The 26,793-nt window shown below is 43.7% G+C and overlaps 2 protein-coding genes across 4 annotated transcripts in view; one reads left to right on the top strand and one right to left on the bottom strand.

Moving 5' to 3' along the window:
- LOC139388797 (protein Niban 2-like) overlaps positions 1 to 5,422 on the bottom strand; it is a 62,923-nt gene extending 57,501 nt beyond the window's left edge. Inside the window, exon 1 of the mRNA XM_071135717.1 lies at positions 5,085 to 5,422. Coding sequence (XP_070991818.1) covers positions 5,085 to 5,139 — 55 coding nt within the window. The 5' untranslated portion in view covers positions 5,140 to 5,422. The remainder of the gene's footprint in view (positions 1 to 5,084) is intronic.
- Positions 5,423 to 7,482: 2,060 nt separating this feature from the next.
- LOC139387899 (syntaxin-binding protein 1-like) overlaps positions 7,483 to 26,793 on the top strand; it is a 47,999-nt gene continuing 28,688 nt past the window's right edge. For 2 of the 3 annotated variants that reach the window (XM_071134250.1, XM_071134247.1), the window contains exon 1: positions 7,485 to 7,608. In XM_071134250.1, the coding sequence (XP_070990351.1) occupies positions 7,572 to 7,608 (37 nt within the window). In that variant the 5' untranslated portion in view covers positions 7,485 to 7,571. Of the gene's footprint in view, positions 7,609 to 26,793 lie in introns of all 3 variants that reach the window. The other variant, XM_071134248.1, reaches the window with a different exon arrangement.

The raw sequence follows: 26,793 nt of genomic DNA, 5'->3' as shown, positions 1-26,793 counted from the left end.
AGCCGAACCAATGTGTCGGAGGAAATACTATTCAAATGAAGTCAGCCTGCAGGCACCCTGACTCCTGGTCACGGCCGGTTGTGAGACCGCCTAGGATCCGAACCCGGGTCTGTAGGGACACCTCAAGCACTGCGTTAGACCATTGAGTCACTCGGGAGTCCCCGGACTGGTTTTCTGATCCACACCCCTACCTTCTTTTTTTTTTAAGGTGTCTGTGACCAACATATGCATATCTATGTTCACAGTCATGTGAAATCCATTGATTAGGTCCTGATGAATTTATTTAAAATTGACTGATTTCCTCATATGACCTATAACAGTAAAATCTTTTAAATTGTTGCGTTTATATTTTGTTCAGTATATTTCATTCACGTACTGCACTTCCGACAGGCTGGGTTAGTGTGCCAAAGCCACTCTCACAAGGAGTTAGGTCAAATTACACACTTCCCCACTGGAATGAAGGCACGGCTTGACGGACAGTCTGCAGCAGACTAAACTGGTGGAGATTTGATTACACTCAAGGCCTAAGTTATGAAACTGTATGCCCTGTCATCTAGAGTCCAATTCAAACCTGGCTTTGATTGCATCAGACCAAAGATCAAAGGAGCAGTCTGGGGGTTAGATGGACAGCACCCCCACCTACCTCCAGCATGCATGCATATATACGCTCAAAAAATAAAGGGAACACTAAAATAACACATCCTAGATCTGAATGAATGAAATATTCTTATTAAACACTTCTTTACATAGTTGAATGTGCTGACAAAAATCACACAAATTATCAATGGAAATCAAATTTATCAACCCATGGAGGTCTGGATTTGGAGTGACACTCAAAATTAAAGTGGAAAACCACACTACAGGCTGATCCAACTTTGATGTAATGTCCTTAAAACAAGTCAAAATGAGGCTCAGTAGTGTGTGGCCTCCACGTGCCTGTATGACCTCCCTACAACGCCTGGGCATGCTCCTGATGAGGTGGCAGATGGTCTCCTGAGGGATCTCCTCCCAGACCTGGACTACCGCATCCGCCAACTCCTGGACAGTCTGTGGTGCAACGTGGCGTAAAGTGGCGTTGGTGGATGGAGCGAGACATGATGTCCCAGATGTGCTCAATTGGATTCAGGTCTGGGGAACGGGCGGGCCAGTCCATAGCATCAATGCCTTCCACTTGCAGGAACTGCTGACACACTCCAGCCACATAAGGTCTAGCATTGTCTTGCATTAGGACGAACCCAGGGCCAACCGCACCAGCATATGGTCTCACAAGGGATCTGAGGATCTCATCTCGGTACCTAATGGCAGTCAGGCTACCTCTGGCGAGCACATGGAGGGCTGTGCGGCCCCCCAAAAAATGCCACCCCACACCATGACTGACCCACCGCCAAACCGGTCATGCTGGAGGATGTTGCAGGCAGCAGAACGTTCTCCACGGCGTCTCCAGACTGTCACATGTGCTCAGTGTGAACCTGCTTTCATCTGTGAAGAGCACAGGGCGCCAGTGGCGAATTTGCCAATCTTGGTGTTCTCAGCAAATGAAAATGACAACCCCCACCTGTGGACATCGGGCCCTCATACTACCCTCATGGAGTCTTTCTGACCATTTGAGCATACACATGCACATTTGTGGCCTGCTGGAGGTCATTTTGCAGGGCTCTGGCAGTGCTCCTCCTTGCACAAAGGCGGAGGTAGCGGTCCTGCTGCTGGGTTGTTGCCCTCCTACGGCCTCCTCCACACCTCCTGATGTACTGACCTGTCTCCTGGTAGCGCCTCCATGCTCTGGACACTACGCTGACAGACACAGCAAACCTTCTTGCCACAGCTCGCATTGATGTGCAATCCTGGATGAGCTGCACTACCTGAGCCACTTGTGTGGGTTGTAGACTCAGTCTCATGCTACCACTAGAGTGAAAGCACCACCAGCATTCAAAAGTGACCAATAGGAACTGAGAAGTGGTCTGTGGACCATGCTGGTCATTTATGAACATTTGAACATCTTGGCCATGTTCTGTTATAATCTCCACCCGGCACAGCCAGAAGAGGACTGGCCATCCCACATATGCTCTCTCTAATTCTCTCTTTCTTTCTCTCTCTCGGAGGACCTGAGCCCTAGGACCATGCCCCAGGAATACCTGACATGATGACTCCTTGCTGTCCCCAGTCCACCTGACTGTGCTGCTGCTCCAGTTTCAACTGTTCTGCCTTATTATTATTATTCGACCATGCTGGTCATTTATGAACATTTGAACATCTTGGCCATGTTCTGTTATAATCTCCACCCGGCACAGCCAGAAGAGGACTGGCCACCCCACATAGCCTGGTTCCTCTCTAGGTTTCTTCCTAGGTTTTGGCCTTTCTAGGGAGTTTTTCCTAGCCACCGTGCTTCTACACCTGCATTGCTTGCTGTTTGGGGTTTTAGGCTGGGTTTCTGTACAGCACTTTGAGATATCAGCTGATGTACAAAGGGCTATATAAATTAATTTGATTTGATTTGATTGTGACATTGTGTTGTTTAAGTGTTCCCTTTATTTTTTTGAGCAGTGTATATATGAGAGTGAGAGGTACAGTAGTCAGAATGCATTGAACATTAGCCTTCCTGTTTCTGTTGGTTGCAGACTGTTGAACTCTTTACAGATGAAAACTAGACTGACTGGAACACTCCTGCAGCTTGAATGGTATGTACGGTCACTGGGTAGGTCTACTGTATTGTATGTACTAGGGGATGAGGGAGTGATGGACTAAGGTCAAGCAGTTCACTGACAACTGATTAACACAAGTCTAGGAGTAGGAAAGAAAACAGGTGTGTGTGTGTCAGCTGCTGAGAATGTACCTTGCCAGCAAATGTGCAGGCATCCCCCAGTACAGCTAACTATTCCAAACAGTACACTCCCCATGGACAAGAGCTGACTAACCACTCCTCCCACCCACACCCAAACAGGGCTGTCACCTTTAGCAGTTGGTTGGGTCGTGTTTGTGAAATAGACAAAAGGTATAAAATGAAACTGAGATATGAATTAAAAGGCATGTAGAAAGAAAGTCATATAGACAGAATGGGGGGGGTTACTTCCCATTCTACTGTGTGAGAACCAGACTGGCTTTCTGTTCATGAATACCAAGGCATGTTCCTACCTGCTTTTTCTTCTGTACTTACTTCTCTCTTTCCTTCTGAAACTGCAGCTTTGGACATCTTTAGAAGCTACAGCTACCGTCTGGTTTCTGCCCTCGCTCTTCACCAGACTAAAATACAGTCAGACTTATGAGTGGAGGAAGGGTTCACTATTATATCAACTGGCTAGGCTTTATTTTTTTTAGTATTAGGTAGTGTGTATATTACTATGAACAGTGACGTACTATACTCTTGCAGTAGTAGGGAAATAATTGGCCTACTTTAGCCCGGTTTATACCTGGTGCTAACTAGTATCCTTCGTCCTGATCTTGTCCACGTTCTGATTGTGCCCACGTTTTTAACAAGTGGAGATCATTAAAAAGATGCATCGTAATGTGATTGTGAACAGTTCTTCCTGACCACCTCTGGAGGAAGTCAGGGACCTATTATATCTGGATATCGATCAAGTGTAAAACGATCTGGATGGTCAAGCCATTTAAATTAATCATTATACCCGCCTCTAACATCATTGACAGGAAGCACCAATGACTTATGGCATTAATAATGGTCTTAAACCAAATAAATTCATGTTAGTTTGAAATAATATATATCATATTTATATACAGGGAGGTACCTGGAAATCTGGTCACAATGCAGACAAAGTGGACGGATAAGAGACATTTTAATACCATGATCAGATAGTGATTAGATCATATTGATCAGATAAAAAAAACTAAGTTACTGCAAGGTGTAAACGAGGCTCCTTTTGCTTGTGATGACATTCTGAGAGCCTCACTAGAAGTTGCTTGCCGTTTGCGACAGACCCATCACTTCCACAGATCTGACTGAAGTAGTAGTGTTTACAGCACATAGCTGGCGTTCACCTTCTCAAGAAGCAGCAGTGTTAGAGTTGATACCTCATGTTCCCGGGAAGGACTCCCCTAGGAGAGGTTCCATCCCAAATGGCACACTATTTCCTATATAGTGCACTACTTTTGAACAGAGCCCGTGGGATTAATCCATTCTTATGTGGAGAGACCACAGATGTCTGTAAATCTGCCTATTCTCTGGATGACAAGTCTTATAGGAGGCACAAACACAGACATTCATGGTGGAGAGAACCAATTGTAATCAGGAATGAGGGTGAGTCTGGGGGGAAAGTGGCATACATTGTTTCCAGCCACAACCAGACACATCCTGGATTCTGAGGTCAGAACCCCAGACTGAGTGGTTAGCTATGGAAAACACAAGATTGGAGTAGCCTGATCAGACCTCACTTCACCCAAGCAAATGTACATCAACAGGGTTGAATTGTGGACTGGTTCAGTGAATCACAAGTAGCCCAAATAGGCCTACCCTCATTCCAGCTCTCACCCTTGTTGACCTTTCAGAAGGACACATTTCAACATGAGAAGTTAGCAGACCAATGCTCAAGCAATAGTATATAACTTCGACAAGAGGGATTGCATTCCTCAAACCTAAATAGTTCAGTTCATGTGACAGTTTAGCCTACACTGCTCCATAAATTGACAAAAAATATTCTGTGGGAGTGAGAGGTTGGGCAATACATGCTTTAAATAGACTTCTGTATGGGCCAAACTAGTGCACTAACATTATGATCAAGCCGCCTGTCATTGGGAAAGCAGTTATTATCTCTGGGAAATAAGAACTTCCACTTTGGGCTTGCTTCAAGCAGGGGGAGGGAGACTGACTGTTCTAAATGTACTTCAGCTGAGGGTTATGCGCGGCAATTTGACATTCCGTAACATTCTGTAATTTATTGAAACATTTGTAACTTTCGAGGGATGCTGACTGTCGAGTTAAGTTTCCGGTGAGTGTGGAAGGACGTATCGTTTTAAATCAATTGTCTTGTACCCCTCTTCACATTCTACGCAAATTAGGCAGCAACTCACGAGAGAGAAATTAGTGGGAAATTCAATTTCCACGAGTTCAGTTGTCATGAGAAGGGAGAGCTTACCTGTAATCATCTCTCGCTTGCCCTCGTCCAGGTGAGTGGAAATAACATCCCCCATGGCGACACCCCCTTGGTGAACTAACAACAATCCCCGACGAACGCGACCCCAAGAGAAGGGGCAAGAGAGGCGCGTTGGCCAATTTCAAGGACAATATCTGAAACTGGGTGATAAAGAAAAACACTAGCCTACTGCGTAACACTTTGCCCTCCCCCGAAACGACCCCACATTCAATGTTTAAACGCAAGTTGGTCGCTTATCCTCCAGAAAACCCGGGTCGACAGAAAGTGGTGGAAGAGCGTTTAGTGTTGTACCTCGTCTGGACTAAATGTAACATTAGAGTGGGCTCGTTCATTCTGACAAGACACACCCTCTGTAACTCATAATTGTTCAACGTGTTCAGCCTCCATTCAATGTCATGGGTGTGGCTTTCAAATTAATCTTCTGGGCCCAGTTTTTTAAAACTATTATCTGGATTTCGCCTATCGGATCAGATTAAATGCATAGAAAAGTAATGAATAGAACGGATGAATCATTGTCTTGATTAATTATATGTCTATGCATTTAATCAGATCAGATATCCTGCAATCCGATAGTATTACATTTTAGAATTGGGTTTTTCAAAACTGAAATTAGATTCTGATGCTCCGTATAGGTATTTGGATTTGGTAATCCAATTTGACTTCAAATCAAGGTTAAATGCTGTTTTTACGTTTTTCAAAGGTGATAAATATAATTTTGGGGCTGAAAATCAGGATTATTTTATTCCACTGGAAAGGTGGATTTATAAAGGTGAAAGGCTCTACAACCAATAAATATCAATGTAATTTGGGTGACAAGGCTTAGAAAACTTTCTTACATCTGAAAACTAAAGGTGAAGTATGTTAAATTGACCGCAGTATAGGCATGTAGTCAGTTGTTATATTGAGAAGTGTGTACTTACTTATAAATTATATGCAGGCTCTATTACTTTTAATCTAGGTACCTTTATTCATGTAGTTTAGTCATTTATTTTTCCCTATGACAGTGTAGTAGTACCCGAACCTATCCAGTAGATGGCAAGGTGCAGCCCTGTTCAAAGCACTGAAACTCTGGATTCTGTGATATTGATATATTATATTGATATGATACAATATGATATTGTTTACACAGGCATCCCAATTCTGATATTTTTTCCACTAATTGGTCTTTTGACCAATCACATAAGACCTTTTCATATGAGCTCTTTTTAAGACCTAATATGATTGGTCAAAAGACCAATTAGTGGAAAAAGATCAAAATTGGGGTGCATGTGTAAACACAACTATATTGTGATATCTGGATCAGAATGATCCTCTCCAATTCTTTGCTAAAAAACTGGCTCAAAGACAGACAGATCGATCTGATCCTGAATTGCAAAAAAAAGGCTGTGTTTCAACAGGCAGCCCAATTTGAATATTTTTTTCACTAATTGGTCTTTTGACCAATCAGATCAGCTCTGAAAACGATCTAATGTGAACAGATCTGATGTGATTGGTCAAAAGACCAATTAGTGGGGAAAATACCAGAATTGGGCTGCTTGTCTAAACACAGCCAAAAAGGATGACAGAATCTGGATCATTCTTATTTTATGTGGTGTTCATAGAATAACCTTTTCTTATTTACAGAAATTATATCTGGCCATAATTTCAACTTCATTATTGAGGTAAGGAAATGTTGCTTTTAGCTTTGGAAACAAATGTAGGCTAATAATCGTTTTTTAACACTATAGTCTAGGATAGACTATCATGTCATCTATCATGTTTGATGATGACATGTCATTCTGTCATTCTGTTCAGTTCGTGTCAATTGTTTGACTTCTGTTTTGGTAAGAAAGTCATCTTTGACACTGACAGTGTTTAGGAAGAGGATGATGAGTGAGAGAGATGGGGATGAGACTGGCCAAAAGAGGTGTACTGCGCCCCCGTGTGGAACGTCGACATTGGCAAACGTTGAAAGGACCACCACGGACGATTTTCATCCAGTTTTGGCTGAAGAATTTTGGCCAATTCTAAAAAAGGTACAGACAATTGAAACGCGTCAGTGATTCGTATAGGCTTCACAACATTTGCACTACAAATGTATTCGACTATTCAAAAGTTAATTTAATATGGGCCTATCAATAAAACACATACAGGTGCAAATTGCAAAATAAAATATAGTGTTGTGTTTTTTCACATTGACAAAAAACGAAAAAAATATGAACTACCAAAGGAATGAAAAAGTAAATATGTAAAACATTAGAAACAGTATAATAATGAAATTGGCAAATGTATAAATAGTATAAATGAATTGGCTAATGTAGCCACTGATGTGGGGGCGGAGGAATACGGAGTGACGTCTCTATTCGAAGCTCTGCAGTCAGCTGCGATGTGAGGCATGCACATTCGGTCGAGCAGAGAAACGAGAGGAATACGGCAAGGGAGAAAGAGGGAGTCAAAGGGAGAGAATACGGTCAAACACACAATAGCATCATGGCACCCATAGGACTCAAGGCGGTGGTCGGTGAAAGTAAGAATACCTTATTATATTTATACATCCATTTTGACTATTTGATATGGAATAAACATCCATGGAAACGCATCGATGGGATGCACTGTGCATTTGTCTCGGATGGGGTGGTGAAGTGAATGTGTGGGTGCGTGTTTTTCCCCAGGATGCGGCAGGTTGTTGTGCGCTGATTTACCATTGTTCAACCGTGGTTATCAGCATGAGCCAAGGACCTATACCTGTGCCATTTATCCCAGAGCTCCAGCGATGCTGATGCGTATTAATATAAACTGCACATGGTTATTCGACGCGCGCTGCGGCCAATGATCAATGATTTTTTTAAAAAATCGAACTCTGCATGAGAAGGTCGAGAAAGACAGACACACCCATAATATAGTTTCAATCGGAAATTAAAATACAAACTGTGCGGCATTGGGGCGACATTAGGAAACATTGTCTAAAATCACAGGCAGTTCTAGGCCCATTACTTTTTTATTTAGGCACAATGTTAACCGCACAATGGAACGTCGTAGGCCTATAACAATTGCATAGATTGGTTGTATATGAATATTCTCCATCCAGGAGCGCAACGTCTACGGGATTCCGCTGTTTCAGCAATGCCTCACCCCTATGATGGATCACCAGTAGCCTACAATACGCTGCGTAGAACGTCATCTTTCAGGTTGAACGGTTCAAACAAGGAAATGTAGGTTGAACAGTCTGATGATAGTCTTGGTCTGCAGTATTAGATGGATAATGGCGGAGGGTGTGTCCTGTCCTCTGTATGGAGCACACGAATGCGGAGATAAATCCGCATTCGGTATGGTAACACCTTTTCGAAATCGAGTTTTACTGTGCTTTCATCCGCATATACAGGAGGCAATGCACATAGACCCACTTGGCCCACGATGAAGGCTACAAGCATAATTTATGCAGCATGAGTAGCAGTTGTGAAACAGCATCGGTGTATGGTTTAAAAATAACCATCGATGGTTGTTTTTAGACGGACCTGCTACTAGGCCTATTGCCCAATCTCCCGAGGTTGAGGTCCGTGGATGTTGAAGGCCATGTAGGGGCTTTTGGACATCTTTATCTAGCTGTTCAAACGAAATAGCAGTAGGCTATTCAGTAGCATCACAAATCACTGGAAAATGGATGCGCAGCTGAAACATATACCAGGTTTATGATAGGGTGAGCCATTTTCCGTGTCCTGAAGGCTCACTAAATATCGGTAATCATATTGTAAGGTAAAGCATGTTCTTCTCGGATAATGGCAAGTATGCAGTTACCCCCTTCTCGATAAATGTGCAATCAACAGCAACGGAGTTATCTCCAGAGGTTATTATGGATGTATAGGTCTAGGCTTAGCCTAGAAGTCAGACCAGTGATAAACGCTTTGGAATACCAATGTCCAGTGGGGGTTCTTGCTTGTATGCCCCCCAGGGAAGCAATATGTCTGGAACTATATATTCACAGTATTATGAATGAATTGTGGATTATTTGGTAGCATTTCGTAGTGTGACTGATTTTACTAATTGCATTAGTTCTGTACAAAGTTAGAGGTGCGCTATGTGATAGATTCCCCCGCTCCCCCTACCTCGGGCTTCCAGTGGGGAGACCTGAGGTCAATTTATCCCCGCCCCATCTCGTATTTCTGAGTGGGAGACTTTCCCAGGCAGTAGCCTGCCTAGTTCACAAACTAGAATCAGGGCGCCCACTCCGACAAGGTTAATTGACCCGCAGTCCCACGCGGTGACATTATATCATACAACGTGCAAATGAGCGATAGAAAACCGATCGCGCAAATGTCACCATTCCCAAAAAATGTGTGCAGGCCCCCCGTTCCGTGGGCGGCTGCCCATGTCACCTATACCTAAATCCGCCACTGCCCATGTCACTGATGAACAAGGTATACAAATCGATTACTTCAGTAATGGTAGCGCAATTAGATATGCAAATAATATTCAATAAATTAACCCAACAGCTTGATTCTCAAGAGATCAGGTTAGCCTACGCATTCCAAATATGTAAGCAGGTGTGTATGACCATTGCAGCCCAAAAGGCCTACCTTGGTTTGGAGTGTGACTATAGCGAGGACAGCTGAGTCATATGTTTTCAATGTTATAGTGGTGTTTAAATTGATGTCATAAAGCTGTAATATGTGTAGTAGGAATGATATCAGCTCAGTAGTAGATCTCTGACGGAAGGCCATGAATTTTGAAAACATTCTCGATGATGATTTGTGCCGTCTCTTTAGCAGAAGGAAGCTTAGCAAGGGGAATGAAATGAGCCGCCTTAGAGAACCTATCGACAACCGTAAGAATAACAGTCTTCCCCGCTGACGAAGGCAGTCCGGTGACAAAATCTAAGGCGATGTGAGACCACGGTCGAGAGGGAATAGGAAGCGGCCTGAGACGGCCGGCAGGAGGAGAGTTACCGGACTTAGTCTGCGCGCAGACCGAACAAGCAGCCACGAAACGACGCGTGTCATGCTCCCGGGTGGGCCACCAGAAACGCTGGCGAATGGAAGCAAGCGTACCCCGAACGCCAGGGTGGCCGGCTAACTTGGCAGAGTGAGCCCACTGAAGAACGGCCAGACGAGTAGGAACGGGAACGAAAAGAAGGTTCCTAGGACCAGCGCGCGGCGACGGAGTTTGAGTGAGTGCTTGCTTTACCTGCCTCTCAATTCCCCAGACAGTCAACCCGACAACACGCCCCTCAGGGAGAATCCCCTCGGGGTCAGTGGAGGCTACTGAAGAACTGAAGAGACGAGACAAAGCATCAGGCTTGGTGTTCTTAGAGCCCGGACGATAAGAAATCACGAACTCGAAACGAGCGAAAAACAGCGCCCAACGCGCCTGACGCGCATTAAGTCGTTTGGCAGAACGGATGTACTCAAGGTTCCTATGGTCAGTCCAAACGGGTAATTTGGCTGCGGATTAGACCTCACCAAAACAAAATCCTTTGTAACATTCCATGAGCTAATGACAGTTATGCAATATGGCTTGTGTAAATACAGTACGTTAAATAACAATACACTGGCACATTATGGAACGCCGTTTGGGTCTTTGCGCGTTAAAAGATACACGTCAAATTACACTATTTGACGCACTTGGCTGGCAAAAAAAAGCTTAAAAAGCGGTCTCATGTTTTCAAGGTGCGAAATGACTTAGTCGTTTGTTGGTGACGAATGAGAAGTTTTTCATATAGTGATTGGCTAACATTTGCATATAGTTTGCATATTGTTATTTGACACGTCAAATAGTGTTATTTGATGTGTATCTTTTTGACACGCAAAGACCCAAACGGCGTTCCATAGTACATGGTCTTGGCTGTAATAAAGGCCTAGACCTACATCTAAACTGCAGGGTGCATAATAATGTTTGGGAAAGAAAAGGCAGACACAGGATTTCAGTGCCTATTGGATTCCTAATTTGCAGAATTACGCCGAACAGGCTGACTACACGCTCTCATCGCAAAATACATTTAGAAATCTATATTATTCATTAATTGCACCCAAACTGCTCTTGCGCGCCAACGAGCATCTACGTTGCCAAGGGCTAAAATTGAAGTCAGTTCTATTTGTGACGCTGAACGTGGTGGAAGTTCTGCCCCTCCCATCTCCTCATTGGTTTATAGAAGCAGGTACCCACATGCCATCTCCTCATTGGTTATACCCACGTGGGTGACTGAAAGACGAACGAGGTCGGTGGCGGTAATGCACCTAATTTATGAAAGTTGCTAATCGCAATATAAAGTCAAGAGAAGAAGGAGGAGAGATGACTAGAAATGATTCGGTTGACCGTTTTATGTGTGGATTAATTGTCGGAGTAGAGGACCTTGTGCATTTCAGGTAAATAACAACTCAATGTTTATATATCAGGACAAATTAGCTAGCAACACCAAGCTAGCTAAATAGGACAAATTAGCTAGCAAGTGCAAGCTAGGTAGCGAAATTGCCATAAATGTTTAATGCTTTTCGACCAGTCCCCAAATTAATATAATTGGTTCAGAGTTTGTTTTGATATTTTAACCTGCGTGTCGTGATCGTGTTTGGTGTGGGGGGACAAAATAAGTGTATGCACGACGGCGCACGCGCGCAGCCGGTTTGGGACAAGAGGGATGTCACACATCCTGTACACACATCATTCAGTTCTCACCCCAGTTATGAGGCTGTATTAATAAAGAGACCGATTTCTTATTTACATGTTGGAAATATGTAGCCTAAAACGTGCATTTCAACATTATCACAATGGCACGGAATGATATGAGAGCCTTTCTGTCAGACTGCGGTCTACAGGGTAAGATGTGAGTATTGTATCGTGAGCCTGACACAGCAGAGGAGGAAGGCTAGTGTGTGATCATGACTGTTCATCCAGTGACACATGCCAGGGAGAGGAACAGCTGACAAACTGGGCCAAGAATCTTACCCGATGATTCATGTTGTTTCTCCTGCTTTGTTATTCCTGCTGCTTGATTGTGTATTTTTAAATCGCACATTTTTTTTTAATTGTTTGAATCGCCATGACAGTTCTTCATTCGACGTATTTGACTAAAATCAGTCTTGATTTACAAGATATTAATTCCAGAAGCCATGGAAATTATGTGTGTGTTTGTCAGCAAACCACTTTCATTCCATTTCATTCAAACATTCCATGAAATTAACATTTGAAAGCAAAGGGGATTCACGACACATGGCCTAGTAAAAGTATCACTATTAGACCTTTCAAAGGGCTCTTTTATGAGTAATAAAATATGTACCTGTTGGTAAAGTGTTGTCCTAGTTTCTTTTTCATCTATTTCTGAAATCTAATTCATAAGTCCAGTGAATTCTCTAATGTTTTTCGCACACTAGAATGCCCCTTGCCAGACCAATTTTCTTAATTGCACTAATGGCAACCTCTCAGGATTTGGTATCTAATCAAATGAACAGTTTGATGTCATTAGCAGTATTTCACCAGTATAAAATACATTGATGGTTCATAAAAACATTGCTAAATATGTCTAACACTTTACCTAAAGGTGACAAGTATAATGACTTTCTACTTGTTGTAGTGACTTGTGGTCTACAGGGAGAAATAGCTCGAGCACCCCACATCCCCATAGGAACTATGACTCGTGCTAAGATCATGTTGGGCCATACTTCCAAATCTCCAACAGAACGTAAAGAAGCCTTGGTTTTAAGAGGCTTGCTAAGCTGTTATTTCAAAGTGAATCAGAAGGACAGATAGGTGACTAGGCAGGGAGAGGAGAGGAGAGGGATGGAAGGAGGCTGGAAAGGAAGAGAGACACCTCTCCCTGTAGGACTTCAGGGTTGTCCAGGCTCTGCAGTATAGTGAGAGAGAGGCAGTTACTGTACATTTCATTAGCCCAGCCCAAGCACTCACAAGCTGCACAGCCCAACACCAGGACAGACACACATGAGCGTGCGTGCAAACTTCTCCACTGACCTTGGGAGAGATACTCAGCCTACCTCAGACACACTCATCTGAGCTCTTTGTGTGACGCAGTGTCTGCAGCCTGCCACTGTAAACACACACAGACAGACCCAACGTTGAATCTGTATTCTAATGGCTGACTACACACGGACTAGCCCACTTGAATGCTAGATTAGAATAGTAATGATTATGAGAATTAATGAGCAGTCATAAAATCCCATTCTCCCGGATTAAGAAGCAGTGCTGCACTCTTGGCATTCTCTCAACCAGCTTCACCTGGAATGCCTTTTCCATTAGTCTTGAAGGAGTTCACACATATGCTGAGAACTTGTTGGCTGCTTTTCCTTCACTCTGCGGTCCAACTCATCTTAAATCATAGCGATGGTTTTTGCGACTGCACTTGAAGAAACTTTAAAAGTTCTTGAAATTTTCTGAAATTACTGACCTTCATGTCTTAAAGTAATGATGGACGGTCTTTTCTCATTGCTTATTGGAGCTGTTCTTGCCATAATATGGACTTGGTCTTTTACCAAATAGGGCTATCACCTGTATACCCACCCTACCTTGTCACTACACAACTGATTGGCTCAAACACATTAAGAAGGAAAGAAATGACACAAATTAACTTTTAGCAAAGCACACCTGTTAATTCAAATGCATTCCAGGTGACTACCTCATAAAGCTGGTTGAGAGAATGTGCAAAGCTGTCATCAAGGCAAAGGGTGGCTACTTTGAAGATTCTTAAAAATATAAAACACTCTTTTGGTTAATACATGATTCCATATGTGCTATTTCATAGTTTTGATGTCTTCACTATTATTCTACAATGTAGAAAATTGTAAAAAAATAAAGAAAAACCCTTGAATGAGTAGGTGTGTCCAAACTTTTGACTGGTGCTGTATGTATGTATGTTTTTTACACCATTTTCTCCTCTCCTTTGCTCCTGACTACATGTGTTGCTATATCAATCAATCAGCTGATGTCACAAAGTGCTATACAGAAACCCAGCCTAAAACCCCAAACAAACTGCACCCATGTGTACAGAAATACACGAGTGCATTCATTCTATAGAAATAGAATGAATAGAACAGCCACCCCCATTCAAGTCAATGATGGCATAATGGGTGGGCTGGCAGCCATTGCAAGTGTACACATAGGTGCAGTATATTTTATATTTTGACCTAGGAGCCAAGCAGGAAGTAAAAATGGGAAGCAAAAGTAGGAAGATTAAGCATACCTACCAATCAATATGTTCTGTGATTTGCTGATTCAACTCAACTGACATAGCAAAAAATACATCCCATAATCCCAGTCAGTACTGGATAGAACTTCATGGCACCCTCCGCTTGTGTGGAGAACAACCGGTGTTCATCTAGGTTAACCCATTGTCTCACAGCAAAAACGGCACCCTTTTTCAAATGCAATTTTATTGTTGTCTGCTTGTTTTAGTCAATTACAAAACAACATTTAAATAAGTACAACATGTCTAAACATGACTTTTCAACATTGCCTGCTACCGAGCGTTCTCACTACTTAGAAAAACATAATATTTTAGGGTTTCCCTCATGCCCCTTTTCATGACGGTGCTAGCAGCTACGTGAGAGAGTGCTAGCTAGCTACCGACCAGAACATTAAGCTAGCCACGACCAACAACACAAGCAACCGAACTATATAGCAGAGGTGTGGACTCGAGTCACAAATATGATGACTTGCAACTCAACTTTGACTTTAACACCAATGACTCGTGACTTGACTTGGACTTGAGCCTTGTGACTCGACCTGACTTGATACCCTCCCCAAGCCCAAATGTTAAAAATGGTGCTATTAAAAAAAGTGTGCAGCGCATCAACTCTTCATTTAACAGATTACAGTTTGAATCGGATCGCAGCCAATCAAATTGTGCCAGCTGAGAAAAAGTTGTGCGTGGCAGTGCAGAGGAACGTCGGCGGGTGAATTCAGATGGAGCCCTTGGAAAGATGATACCCCCCCCCAAAAAAATAATTTTTTGATCTTAAAGACGACGCTGTATCAACCAAAAACAGATTGCAACTTGCAAAACATGCAGGAAGAAAATGACAGACGGAGGCGCAACAAATTCCAACTTTGTTCGACATTTGAAGCTGCACAAAGAACGGTAAGTCGTGGCTAATATAGCCGACAGCTATATATTTTATTACTTTACTAGTGTAGCATGTAGGCTAACGTAATGTTAAATCAATGAGCCTCCACACAGTCAGTCAGTGCGGGAAAGTGATCATTGCACCCAAGATTGAGCTATAAATCCTGCCTGATGTTACTGCTGTTCCTAAAACCATTGACATACGTTAGCCTACTGTAAGCACACAGAGAGTGTGTGTGTGTGTTTTAAGGTTGGGCGATTGTGTACCAGCCTACTTTGGAAAGTAATAAATATATATATATTTTTTAAAGCATTCATGATTTGGGTAAATGTAATATACTAACTATTACTCTTGTTAAAAATATTAAATGGTATTACATTTGGTGAGAGCACATTATGACTTGTTTAGGACTCGAAACTCAAAGTTTAAGACTTGACTTGATACTTGACTCGGACTTGCCTGTCTTGACTTGGGACTTGAGTGCTAAGACTTGAGACTTACTTGTGACTTGTAAAACAATGACTTGGTCCCACCTCTGCTATACAGCTACTAGTAGTGAGTGGAGTTACAAATGGACTATACCAAACAAGTTAAATGTCTTACCTGTGATGAAATGTTTTCCACACACGTGTAGCCTCCTTGGAAACCGGGTCCCCACATTTCCCACGCCGAATAGCCTGAAGCCACAGGACTCTTCTCGCAGGCTCTATTTCCCTACGTGGGAGCATTGCTAACCATAGGTCAGGATTTCTGACCTGGTTACATGTGCATTGAACAACACAGCAGATTTTCGGCACGTTTTGTGACGACAAAGTTGGCTATTTTACACTGGGGATCAATGGAAAATAATAGTTGTTTTCCCCAATTTGTGGGCGTGGTCGAGGGGAATCCCTTATTACATGAATATCGACTCAGAGTATTGCATGAGCCATATCAGTTAACATAAATTGAATGAACATTCTACAGTACCATGGACATTATTTTATCACAATACCAGACAGCCATTGTGAGTATACCAATGAGTTCACCAACGAGGGTTAGAAGTTCCAAGCCCATTCTATTCATTCTGTTTCTATTCATTCTATTTCGATGTGTGCTGCTGCTGCATTGTGGGGTGCGTTGCCTAGGCAACCACCGACTTGTTTGCTAGTTTCTTGTTTCAGCAAGGAGGAGGAAAGGTTAATCACATTAAGAGTCCATGTTACCACAGAAACTAACTCGACTGTATGAATGCCTGGCCGTCAGCTATCAGCTGTTTGTAAAAAAATAAAATAATCTAATAATAATAATGGTTATGACGGTTATTTTATTTTCATGATGGTCTACATCCATAACTGTTGGTTACACGGTTATCGTGCCAGCCCCAGTTGCATGCCTTTAAAATAAATGTCTAATGCCAACATTTATATGTTTTTCATGCCAATTGCATAATACATTATACCAGCTATCATTACATAACACTGTCTTGTAGGAAAATGGAAAATAGATGGAATATAACACCCAGACACACTTTAAAAAAAAAATATGTTTTCACCTTTATTTAACCAGGTAGGCAAGTTGAGAACAAGTTCTCATTTACAATTGCGACCTGGCCAAGATAAAGCAAAGCAGTTCGACACATACAACGACACAGAGTTACACATGGAGTTAAACAAACATACAGTCAATAATACAGTAGAAACAAGTCTATATACGATGTGAGCAAATGAGGTGAGATAAGGGAGGTAAAGGCAAAAAAAAGGCCATGGTGGCAAAGTAAATACAATATAGCAAGTAAAACACTGGAATGGTAGATTTGCAGTAGAAGAATGTGCAAAGTAGAAATAAAAATAATGAGGTGCAAAGGAGCAAAATAAATAAATACAGTAGGGAAAGAGTTAGTTGTTTGGGCTAAATTATAGGTGGGCTATGTACAGGTGCAGTAATCTGGGAGCTGCTCTGACAGCTGGTGCTTCTCAGTTTACCTCAACATACTAAGAATAAGATACTATCGTGAGGGATTATTCAGGGTCTTCATCTTGTCTGCGCTTGTTAGAATTAAACCTCTCTCTATATTATTTTTCCTCTCACAGTGCCTTGCCCCTTTCCCACTGGTCGTGGCAACAGCAAAGGGTCACACTCACATCCATCAATTTCCTGCTCTGAGAGTCAGCATGACCTACAGCCAGACTCTGACAACACAACCTTTGACCCCAGCTGAGATGTGGACGGGAGTTGTTTCTGCTTGCTTGCTATTCCTGTTCAGTTCTCCTGAGATGTCTCTGATCTGGGATCTGTTTGTGTTGTCAGAGTCTGGCTGCAGGTCATGCCCACTCGCTCAGAGCAGGAAATGGATGGATGTGAGTGTGACCCTTTGCTGTAGCCACGACCAGTGGGAACGGGGCAAGGCACTGTGCGAGTTTGCGTTTCCTCAGACTGGGCTCACAGCTGACTGACTCATGGGTGTCTGTAAACAGTTAAGTCTGTGGAAGGGCACTCTGAGACACTCTACTCCCTCTGTTACTGACGATCACGCCAAGGAGAGCAGTAGTCGATTTTTATATCTCTAATCGATTTTCCTCAGTTTAAATTTTTTTTTGTTGCTTTGTATACATGTTATAACTGTGTTTAGTATGCTTAATGAAATATGACAGGGCAAAATGTGTCTATTCTCTTCTTGTCTTTTCAAGAGCCATCCAAAATGTCAGCCAGGACCAAACCAGTCGAGCTGCTAATGGTTTTGACTGAGACAATTACGAGTGAATGAAGCTCCTGCTGTGTGCCCTCCAGGACTAGAAGTATAGGTACTCCATGGTCCAGAAGATGAGAGGGAAAATAATATGGGAGGGGCTGTGTCCTGCTTAAAATGGCCGCCGGACTCTTTAAGAGCAGGGGTGTTACATTCCCTGGGACTGATGCTGAGATCTAGAGAAAATGGGTCATGAAATCGTAGTCGCCGACACCCAAGGCAGAACCGGAAGGTAAAGGGTTAAATTCACAGTATTGAGTCGCTAGGGCTAGGCATTGTTTGTTGGGGTCAAGGTTGAGGATTCTTCAGGAGTGGAAGACATAATACACAACCGTTACATAACCAATACACATCAATGACACAACAAACAGCCAGCCAGCCTCCAACGGAATGGATCCCAGCCAGCGACCCCAAAAAACGACTTTGAAAAAGGGGAAAACGAAGCGGTCTTCTGGTCAGACTCCGGAGACGGGCACATCGTGCACCACTCCCTAGCATTCTCCTCGCCAATGTCCAGTCTCTTGACAACAAGGTTGATGAAATCCGAGCAAGGGTAGCATTCCAGAGGGACATCAGAGACTGTAACGTTCTTTGCTTCACGGAAACATGGCTCACTGGAGAGATGCTATCGGAGGCGGTGCAGCCAGCGGGTTTCTCCACGCATCGCGCCGACAGAAACAAACATCTTTCTGGTAAGAAGAGGGGTGGGGGCGTATGCTTTATGGTTAACGTGACGTGGTGTGGCCAAAACAACATACAGGAACTCAAGTCCTTCTGTTCACCTGATTTAGAATTCCTCACAATCAAATGTAGACCGCATTATCTACCAAGGGAATTCTCTTCGATTATAATCACAGCCGTGTATATTCCCCCCCAAGCAGACACATCGATGGCTCTGAACAAACTTTATTTGACTCTTTGCAAACTGGAATCCATATATCCGGAAGCTGCATTCATTGTAGCTGGGGATTTTAACAAGGCTAATCTGAAAACAAGACTCCCTAAATTTTATCAGCATATCGATTGCGCAACCAGGGCGGGAAAAACCTTGGATCATTGCTATTCCAACTTCCGTGACGCATATAAGGCCCTGCCCCGCCCTCCTTTCGGAAAAGCTGACCACGACTCCATTTTGTTGATCCCTGCCTACAGACAGAAACTAAAACAAGAAGCTCCCACGCTGAGGTCTGTTCAACGCTGGTCCGACCAATCTGATTCCACACACCAAGACTGCTTCCATCACGTGGACTGGGATATATTCCGTATTGCGTCAGACGACAACATTGACGAATACGCTGATTCGGTGTGCGAGTTCATTAGAACGTGCGTTGAAGATGTCGTTCCCATAGCAACGATTAAAACATTCCCAAACCAGAAACCGTGGATTGATGGCAGCATTCGCGTGAAACTGAAAGCGCGAACCACTGCTTTTAATCAGGGCAAGGTGACTGGAAACATGACCGAATACAAACAGTGTAACTATTCCCTCCGCAAGGCAATCAAACAAGCTAAAGCGTCAGTATAGAGACAAAGTAGAATCTCAATTCAACGGCTCAGACACAAGAGGTATGTGGCAGGGTCTACAGTCAATCACGGATTACAAAAAGAGAACCAGCACCGTCACGGACCAGGATGTCTTGCTCCCAGGCAGACTAAATAACTTTTTTGCCCGCTTTGAGGACAATACAGTGCCACAACTAAAACATGCGGACTCTCCTTCACTGCAGCCGACGTGAGGAAAACATTTAAACGTGTCAACCCTCGCAAGGCTGCAGGCCCAGACGGCATCCCCAGCCGCGCCCTCAGAGCATGCGCAGACCAGCTGGCCGGTGTGTTTACGGACATATTCAATCAATCCCTATCCCAGTCTGTTGTTCCCACATGCTTCAAGAGGGCCACCATTGTTCCTGTTCCCAAGAAAGCTAAGGTAACTGAGCTAAACGACTACCGCCCCGTAGCACTCACTTCCGTCATCATGAAGTGCTTTGAGAGACTAGTCAAGGACCATATCACCTCCACCCTACCTGACACCCTAGACCCACTCCAATTTGCTTACTGCCCAAATAGGTCCACAGACGATGCAATCTCAACCACACTGCACACTGCCCTAACCCATCTGGACAAGAGGAATACCTATGTGAGAATGCTGTTCATCGACTACAGCTCGGCATTTAACACCATAGTGCCCTCCAAGCTCGTCATCAAGCTCGAGACCCTGGGTCTCGACCCCGCCCTGTGCAACTGGGTACTGGACTTTCTGACGGGCCGCCCCCAGGTGGTGAGGGTAGGCAACAACATCTCCACCCCGCTGATCCTCAACACTGGGGCCCCACAACGGTGCGTTCTGAGCCCTCTCCTGTACTCCCTGTTCACCCACGACTGCGTGGCCACGCACGCCTCCAACTCAATCATCAAGTTTGCGGACGACACAACAGTGGTAGGCTTGATTACCAACAACGACGAGACGGCCTACAGTGAGGAGGTGAGGGCCCTCGGAGTGTGGTGTCAGGAAAATAACCTCACACTCAACGTCAACAAAACTAAGGAGATGATTGTGGACTTCAGGAAACAGCAGAGGGAACACCCCCCTATCCACATCGATGGAACAGTTGTGGATAGGGTAGTAAGTTTTAAGTTCCTCGGCGTACACATCACAGACAAACTGAATTGGTCCACCCACACAGACAGCATCGTGAAGAAGGCGCAGCAGCGCCTCTTCAACCTCAGGAGGCTGAAGAAATTTGGCTTATCACCAAAAGCACTCACAAACTTCTACAGATGCACAATCGAGAGCATCCTGTCGGGCTGTATCACCGCATGGTACGGAAACTGCTCCGCCCACAACCGTAAGGCTCTCCAGAGGGTAGTGAGGTCTGCACAACGCATCACCGGGGGCAAACTACCTGCCCTCCAGGACACCTACACCACCCGATGTCACAGGAAGGCCATAAAGATCATCAAGGACAGCAACCACCCGAGCCACTGCCTGTTCACCCTGCTATCATCCAGAAGGCGAGGTCAGTACAGGTGCATCAAAGCTGGGACCGAGAGACTGAAAAACAGCTTCTATCTCAAGGCCATCAGACTGTTAAACAGCCACCACTAACATTGAGTGGCTGCTGCCAACACACTGACTCAACTCCAGCCACTTTAATAATGGGAATTGATGGGAAATGATGTAAAATATATCACTAGCCACTTTAAACAATGCTACCTAATATAATGTTCCCTACATTACTCATCTCATATGTATATGTATATACTGTACTCTATATCATCTACTACATCCTTATGTAATACATGTATCACTAGCCACTTTAACTATGCCACTTTGTTTACATACTCATCTCATATGTATATACTGCACTCAATACCATCTACTGTATCTTGCCTATGCCGCTCTGTAACATCACTCATTCATATATCTTTATGTACATATTCTTTATCCCCTTACACTTGTGTCTATAAGGTAGTAGTTTTGGAATTGTTAGCTAGATTACTTGTTGGTTATTACTGCATTGTCGGAACTAGAAGCACAAGCATTTTGCTACACTCGCACTAACATCTGCTAACCATGTGTATGTGACAAATAAAATTTGATTTGATTTGATTTCAATTGTTCCTGTGTGGATAAAAGGCTTTACAAACCCTGTGCTAAGCATACTCATACTTAATGATAATGTTTGATACCAAAGCATATTGAAGTGGAAAGGATAATGGTCTCTGATATCCTGTTGTGGTTTGTTACGTTGTGTTGGTTATCTGTATGAAGAGCGTGTTGAATGACTCCTGCTGGAGCCTAGCATTGTGGTATGGGTTGATGCTAATGCTAGCCTAACATTGTGGTATGGGTTGATGCTAATGCTAGCCTAGCATTGTGGTATGGGTTGATGTTAATGCTAGCCTAGCATTGTGGTATGGGTTGATGCTAATGCTAGCCTAGCATTGTGGTATGGGTTGATGCTAATGTTGATGCTAAAGCGACAGCTGTTCATTATGCTGTGATCTTAGAACACCGCCTCCCTGTGAGGTGAATGGTTGGGGAACATCTGCATATGTCTCAGCTGTTCCAATTCTCTCTGCTGTACTCTCTAGTCACCCCCAAAACCAATTCTTTTTTGGCCGCCTCTCCTTCCAGTTCTCTGCTGCCAATGACTGGAACGAACTACAAAAATCTCTGAAACTGGAAACACTTATCTCCCTCACTAGCTTTAAGCACCAACTGTCAGAGCAGCACACAGATTACTGCACCTGTACATAGTCCACCTATAATTTAGCCCAAACAACTACCTCTTTCCCTACTGTATTTTATTTATTTATTTATTTATTTTGCTCCTTTGCACCCCATTATTTGTATTTCTACTTTGCACATTCTTCCACTGCAAATCTACCATTCCAGTGTTTTACTTGCTATATTGTATTTACTTTGCCACCATGGCCTTTTTTTTGCCTTTACCTCCCTTATCTCACCTCATTTGCTCACATCGTATATAGACTTGTTTATACTGTATTATTGACTGTATGTTTGTTTTACTCCATGTGTAACTCTGTGTCGTTGTATGTGTCGAACTGCTTTGCTTTATCTTAGCCAGGTCACAATTGTAAATGAGAACTTGTTCTCAACTTGCCTACCTGGTTAAATAAAGGTGAAATAAATAAAAACTCTGGATGACAAAGTCAGCATCAGGTGAAGGTGACGTGTCCACCTAATTTGAACATATGAGACGTGATGTTTAACATATCTATAAGATGTCAAATTAATTTAGTATTTACAGTGACACATGCCTCAGGCTGAGTACAGCTATGCCTGATTCACCTACAGTTGAAAGAGCTCTGGGTCTAACCCATCCCAGTGCTTACACTGGTCTGGTCAGAGCCACAGACCGACACAAACACTTAGACGTGCATACTGTATTACTCTAGTCAACTATTTATTTCTAGTAGCATATGCCAGACTTTTATTGGTCACATACACATATTTAGCAGATGTTATTGCGGGTGTAGCAAAATGCTTGTGTTCCTAGCTCCAACAGTGCAGTAATATCTAACAATTCACAACAATACACGCACATCTCAAAGTAAAATAATGGATTTAAGAAATATATAAATGTTAGGACGAGCAATGTCGTAGTGGCAATGAATAGACTACGGTATATACAGTGCATTCGGAAAATATTCAGACCCCTTGACTTTTCCACATTTTGTTACGTTACAGCCTTATTTTAAGTGCTGTGGGGATGTTTTTCCGCGGCAGGGACTGGGACAGTAGTCAGGATCGAGAGAAAGACAAACGGAGCAAAGTACAGAGCGATCCTTGATGAAAACCTGATCCAGAATGCTCAGGACCTCAGACTCGGGCGAAGGTTCACCTTCCAACAGGACAACGACTGTAGGAATACAGCCAAGACAATACAGGAGTGGCTTCGGGACAAGCCTCTGAATGTCCTTGAGTGGCCCAGCCAGAGCCAGGCCTTGAACCCGATCGAACATCTCTGGAGAGACCTGAAAATAGCTTTGCAGCAACTCTCCCCATCCAACCTGACAGAACTTGAGGATCTGCAGAGAAAAATGGGAGAAACTCCCAAATTACAGGTTTGCCAAGCTTGTATCGTCATACCCAAGAAGACTCGAGGCTGTTATCCCTGCCAAAGGTGCTTTGCAAAGTATTGAGTAAAGGGTCTGAATACATATGTAAATGTTATATTTCCGTTTTTTGGTTTTTAATACATTTGCAAAGATTTTTAAAAAAAACAGTTTTTGCTATGTCATTATGGGGTATTTTGTGTAGATTGATTAGGGGAAAAACTATTTATTACATTTTAGAATAAGACTATAACGTAATTTTGGGGGGAAAAAGTCAAGAGGTCTGAATACTTTCCGAATGCACTGTACATATGAAATTAGTAAAACAGTATGTAAACATTATTAAAGTGACCAGTGATTCCGTGTCTATGTACATAGGGCAGCAGCCTCTAATGTGCAGGGTTGAGTAACTGGGTGGTAGCCGGGTAGTGACAGTGACTAAATTCAGGGCAGGGTACTGGGTGGAGGCCAGTTTAAGTCTAATTGCCTTGATATAAAAGCTGTTTTTCAGTCTCTCGGTCCCACCTTTGATGTACCTGTACTGACCTCGCCTTCTGGATGTTACCGGGGTGAACAGGCCGTGGCTCGGGTGGTGGATGCCCTTGATGATCTTTTTGGCTTTCTTGTGACATCGGGTGCTGTAGGTGTCCTGGGGGCAGGCAGTGTACCCCCGGCGATGCGTTGGGCAGACCGCACAATCCTCTGAAGAGCCCTGCGGTTGAGGGCGGTGCAGTTACTGTACCAAGTGGTGATACAGGATGCTCTCAATGGTGCATATGCAAAATTGTGTGAGGCTCTTAGGGACCAATTTCTTCTGCCTCCTGAGGTTGAAGAGGTGCGGTTGTGCTTTCTTCACCACACTGTCTGTGTGGGTGGACCATTTCAGATTGTCAGGGATTTGTACCCAGAGGAACTTGAAGCTTTTCACATTCTCCACTGTGGTCCCATCGATGTGAATGGGGGCGTGCTCCCTCTGATGTCTCTTTAAGTCTACGACCAGCTCCTTTATTTTGTTGACGTTGAGGGAGAGGTTATTTTCCTGGCACCACTCCGCCAGGGTCCTACCCTCCTCCCTGTAGGCTGTCTCATCATTGTTAATAATCAGGCCTACTACTGTTGTGTTGTCTGCAAACTTGATGATTGAGTTGGAGGTGTGCGTGGCCATGCAGTCATTGGTGAACAGGGAGTATAGGAGGGGGCTGAGCATGCACCCTTTTGGGGCCCCTGTGTTGAGGATCAGCATAGTGGAGGTGTTGTTTCCTACCTTCACCACCTGGGGGGAGCCCGTCAGGCAGAAAACAAATTGAAGTGGGTCTAGAGTGACGGGTAAGGTAGAGGTGATATGTTCCTTAACTAGCCTCTCAAAGCACTTTGTGATGACAGAAGTGAGTGCTACGGGGCGATAGTCATTTAGTTCAGTATTCTTTGCTCTCTTGGGTACAGGAACAGTGTTGGACTTATTGAAGCAAGTGGGGACAGCAGACTTGGATAGGGAGAGATTGAATATGTCCGTAAACACTCCAGCCAGCTGGTCTGCGCATGCTCTGAGGACACAGCTAGGGATGCAGTCTGGGCTGGCAGCCTTGCGAGGGTTAACACGCTTAAAAGTCTTACTTACGCTGGCCACGGAGAACGATAGCTCACGGTCCTTGGAGACTCCTGTCTGTGACTGTGTGAGGCTGTTAGCCTCTCTACTCTGCTGGTTGACACAGCTGAAAATCTCACTTTTAAAAGTTAATATTCTGTTAACTCATACGTCATACCCAAATCATGTTGTTGACTCATCCTATACTAGTATTTGTGGCCAAAGCATAAATTGGAGAAAAAACACATAAAAAAAAACAACTTCAAACTTGTATCTCAAACAGACCGTTTCAAAAGTGTGAAGGATGAGCCGGCCAATTAGCTGTTTACTCGCATTAATATTTTTAATGACTGCTGTACGCCCACAGCTTTCTGTTGTTGGGGTACGCCATCACCATTCCAGCACAGAAAACCTGCTTTTATCCTACTTAATTAAAACATATAACGTACGTCATATTTGGTAGAAATCTGGAAACACTGGACAGTTGCTTTAAGTTTCCTTCCCTCCTCTCAGACTGCCTGCTATGTGACTGTACTGTTATGCCACACAGGGGAGGGGGGGGTCAAGGAAGAGCCAGAACAATCCCAGAATGGCATCCTGTCTGCTGAAATGGTTTCCTGTGGCATAGCCTAGAAAGAGCTGGAAATAGACAAGAGCTGAATAAGCGATTCACTCTCAGCTATTCTCCACAAAGACTACAACTAAATGAGCACGTCTATTCCAAGGTTGTCCACTTTCCCTATGGAGCTCAGATAAGTATCCTCTTTCTCAGATCATCTACATCATGGTCACATCAGGGCATCTCCGTCTAGAGTGCTGCTTTCCTGTACAGACCTAACCCCCTGGCTTTGAGTGGTATGTGCTTAAAGGGATAGTACACCTAAATGGCCCTGTACATAGACTGCTTACAGGGTAAGAAAACAAATGTCATTTTGTAATTTAACCATGAGGTGAACGTTGTCTACACAAATGACTATCGGCAGCATTTACCCAACAAATCCACTTCATTCTCTGAAAGGCCCTGCGGTCTCCACACAGCCCATTCACACACACATCCTGTTTAATCTGTGATAATCCGTCTGTATCTCTGTGTACACCTAGATGTTGGCCACTGCTGATCTAAAGGGCTTAGCAGTTTAATACCGTTTTTATATGGTAATACTGCAAAACATTAAAGAGAGTCATCCTAAATGGATTTATCCCAATACTGCAGCCAGATGGCCAACACCAGCGATCGGGCTAATAGTGGCATCGCCACAGAAACATGGCCGCCTGCCTTGGCCTGACCCACAGACAACCTATGGGATTAGTCCGTTCGTACTGCAGCAGAGGAGATCTGGAGCCACTGGCAGTCAACCAAAAATAATTGACTTGTTGTTTTTTTCATTCGGAGAACGAATTTGTCTTCTCTGCGTATCGGAAAATACATTTGATTCTTTAGTTCTGTTATGGAAGCCATTCTGGAATGTAACTGCATAAGAAGGCATCATCTGTGTTTCAAGATGCATTTGACTCATGTGTAGCCGCAGCCCTCCATTTTGCTAGCTACAGTGTAAGCACAGGAGCCTGCTGAGGGGCGGACGGCTCATAATAATGGCTGGAACGTAGCAAATCGAATGGCATCAAACACATGGAAATCATGTGTTTTTGATTGATTTGGTACTATTCCACTGATTCCGCTCCAGCCGTTACCACGAGCCAGTCCTCCCCAATTAAGGAGCCATATACTCTCTCCTTGCAATGATGTGAGTA

Source organism: Oncorhynchus clarkii, chromosome 29, assembly GCF_045791955.1.
Source record: "Oncorhynchus clarkii lewisi isolate Uvic-CL-2024 chromosome 29, UVic_Ocla_1.0, whole genome shotgun sequence".
Taxonomy (NCBI): Eukaryota; Metazoa; Chordata; class Actinopteri; order Salmoniformes; family Salmonidae; genus Oncorhynchus; species Oncorhynchus clarkii.
Note: the sequence above shows the minus strand (reverse complement) of the source record. Positions and strands in the feature narration are given on the sequence as shown.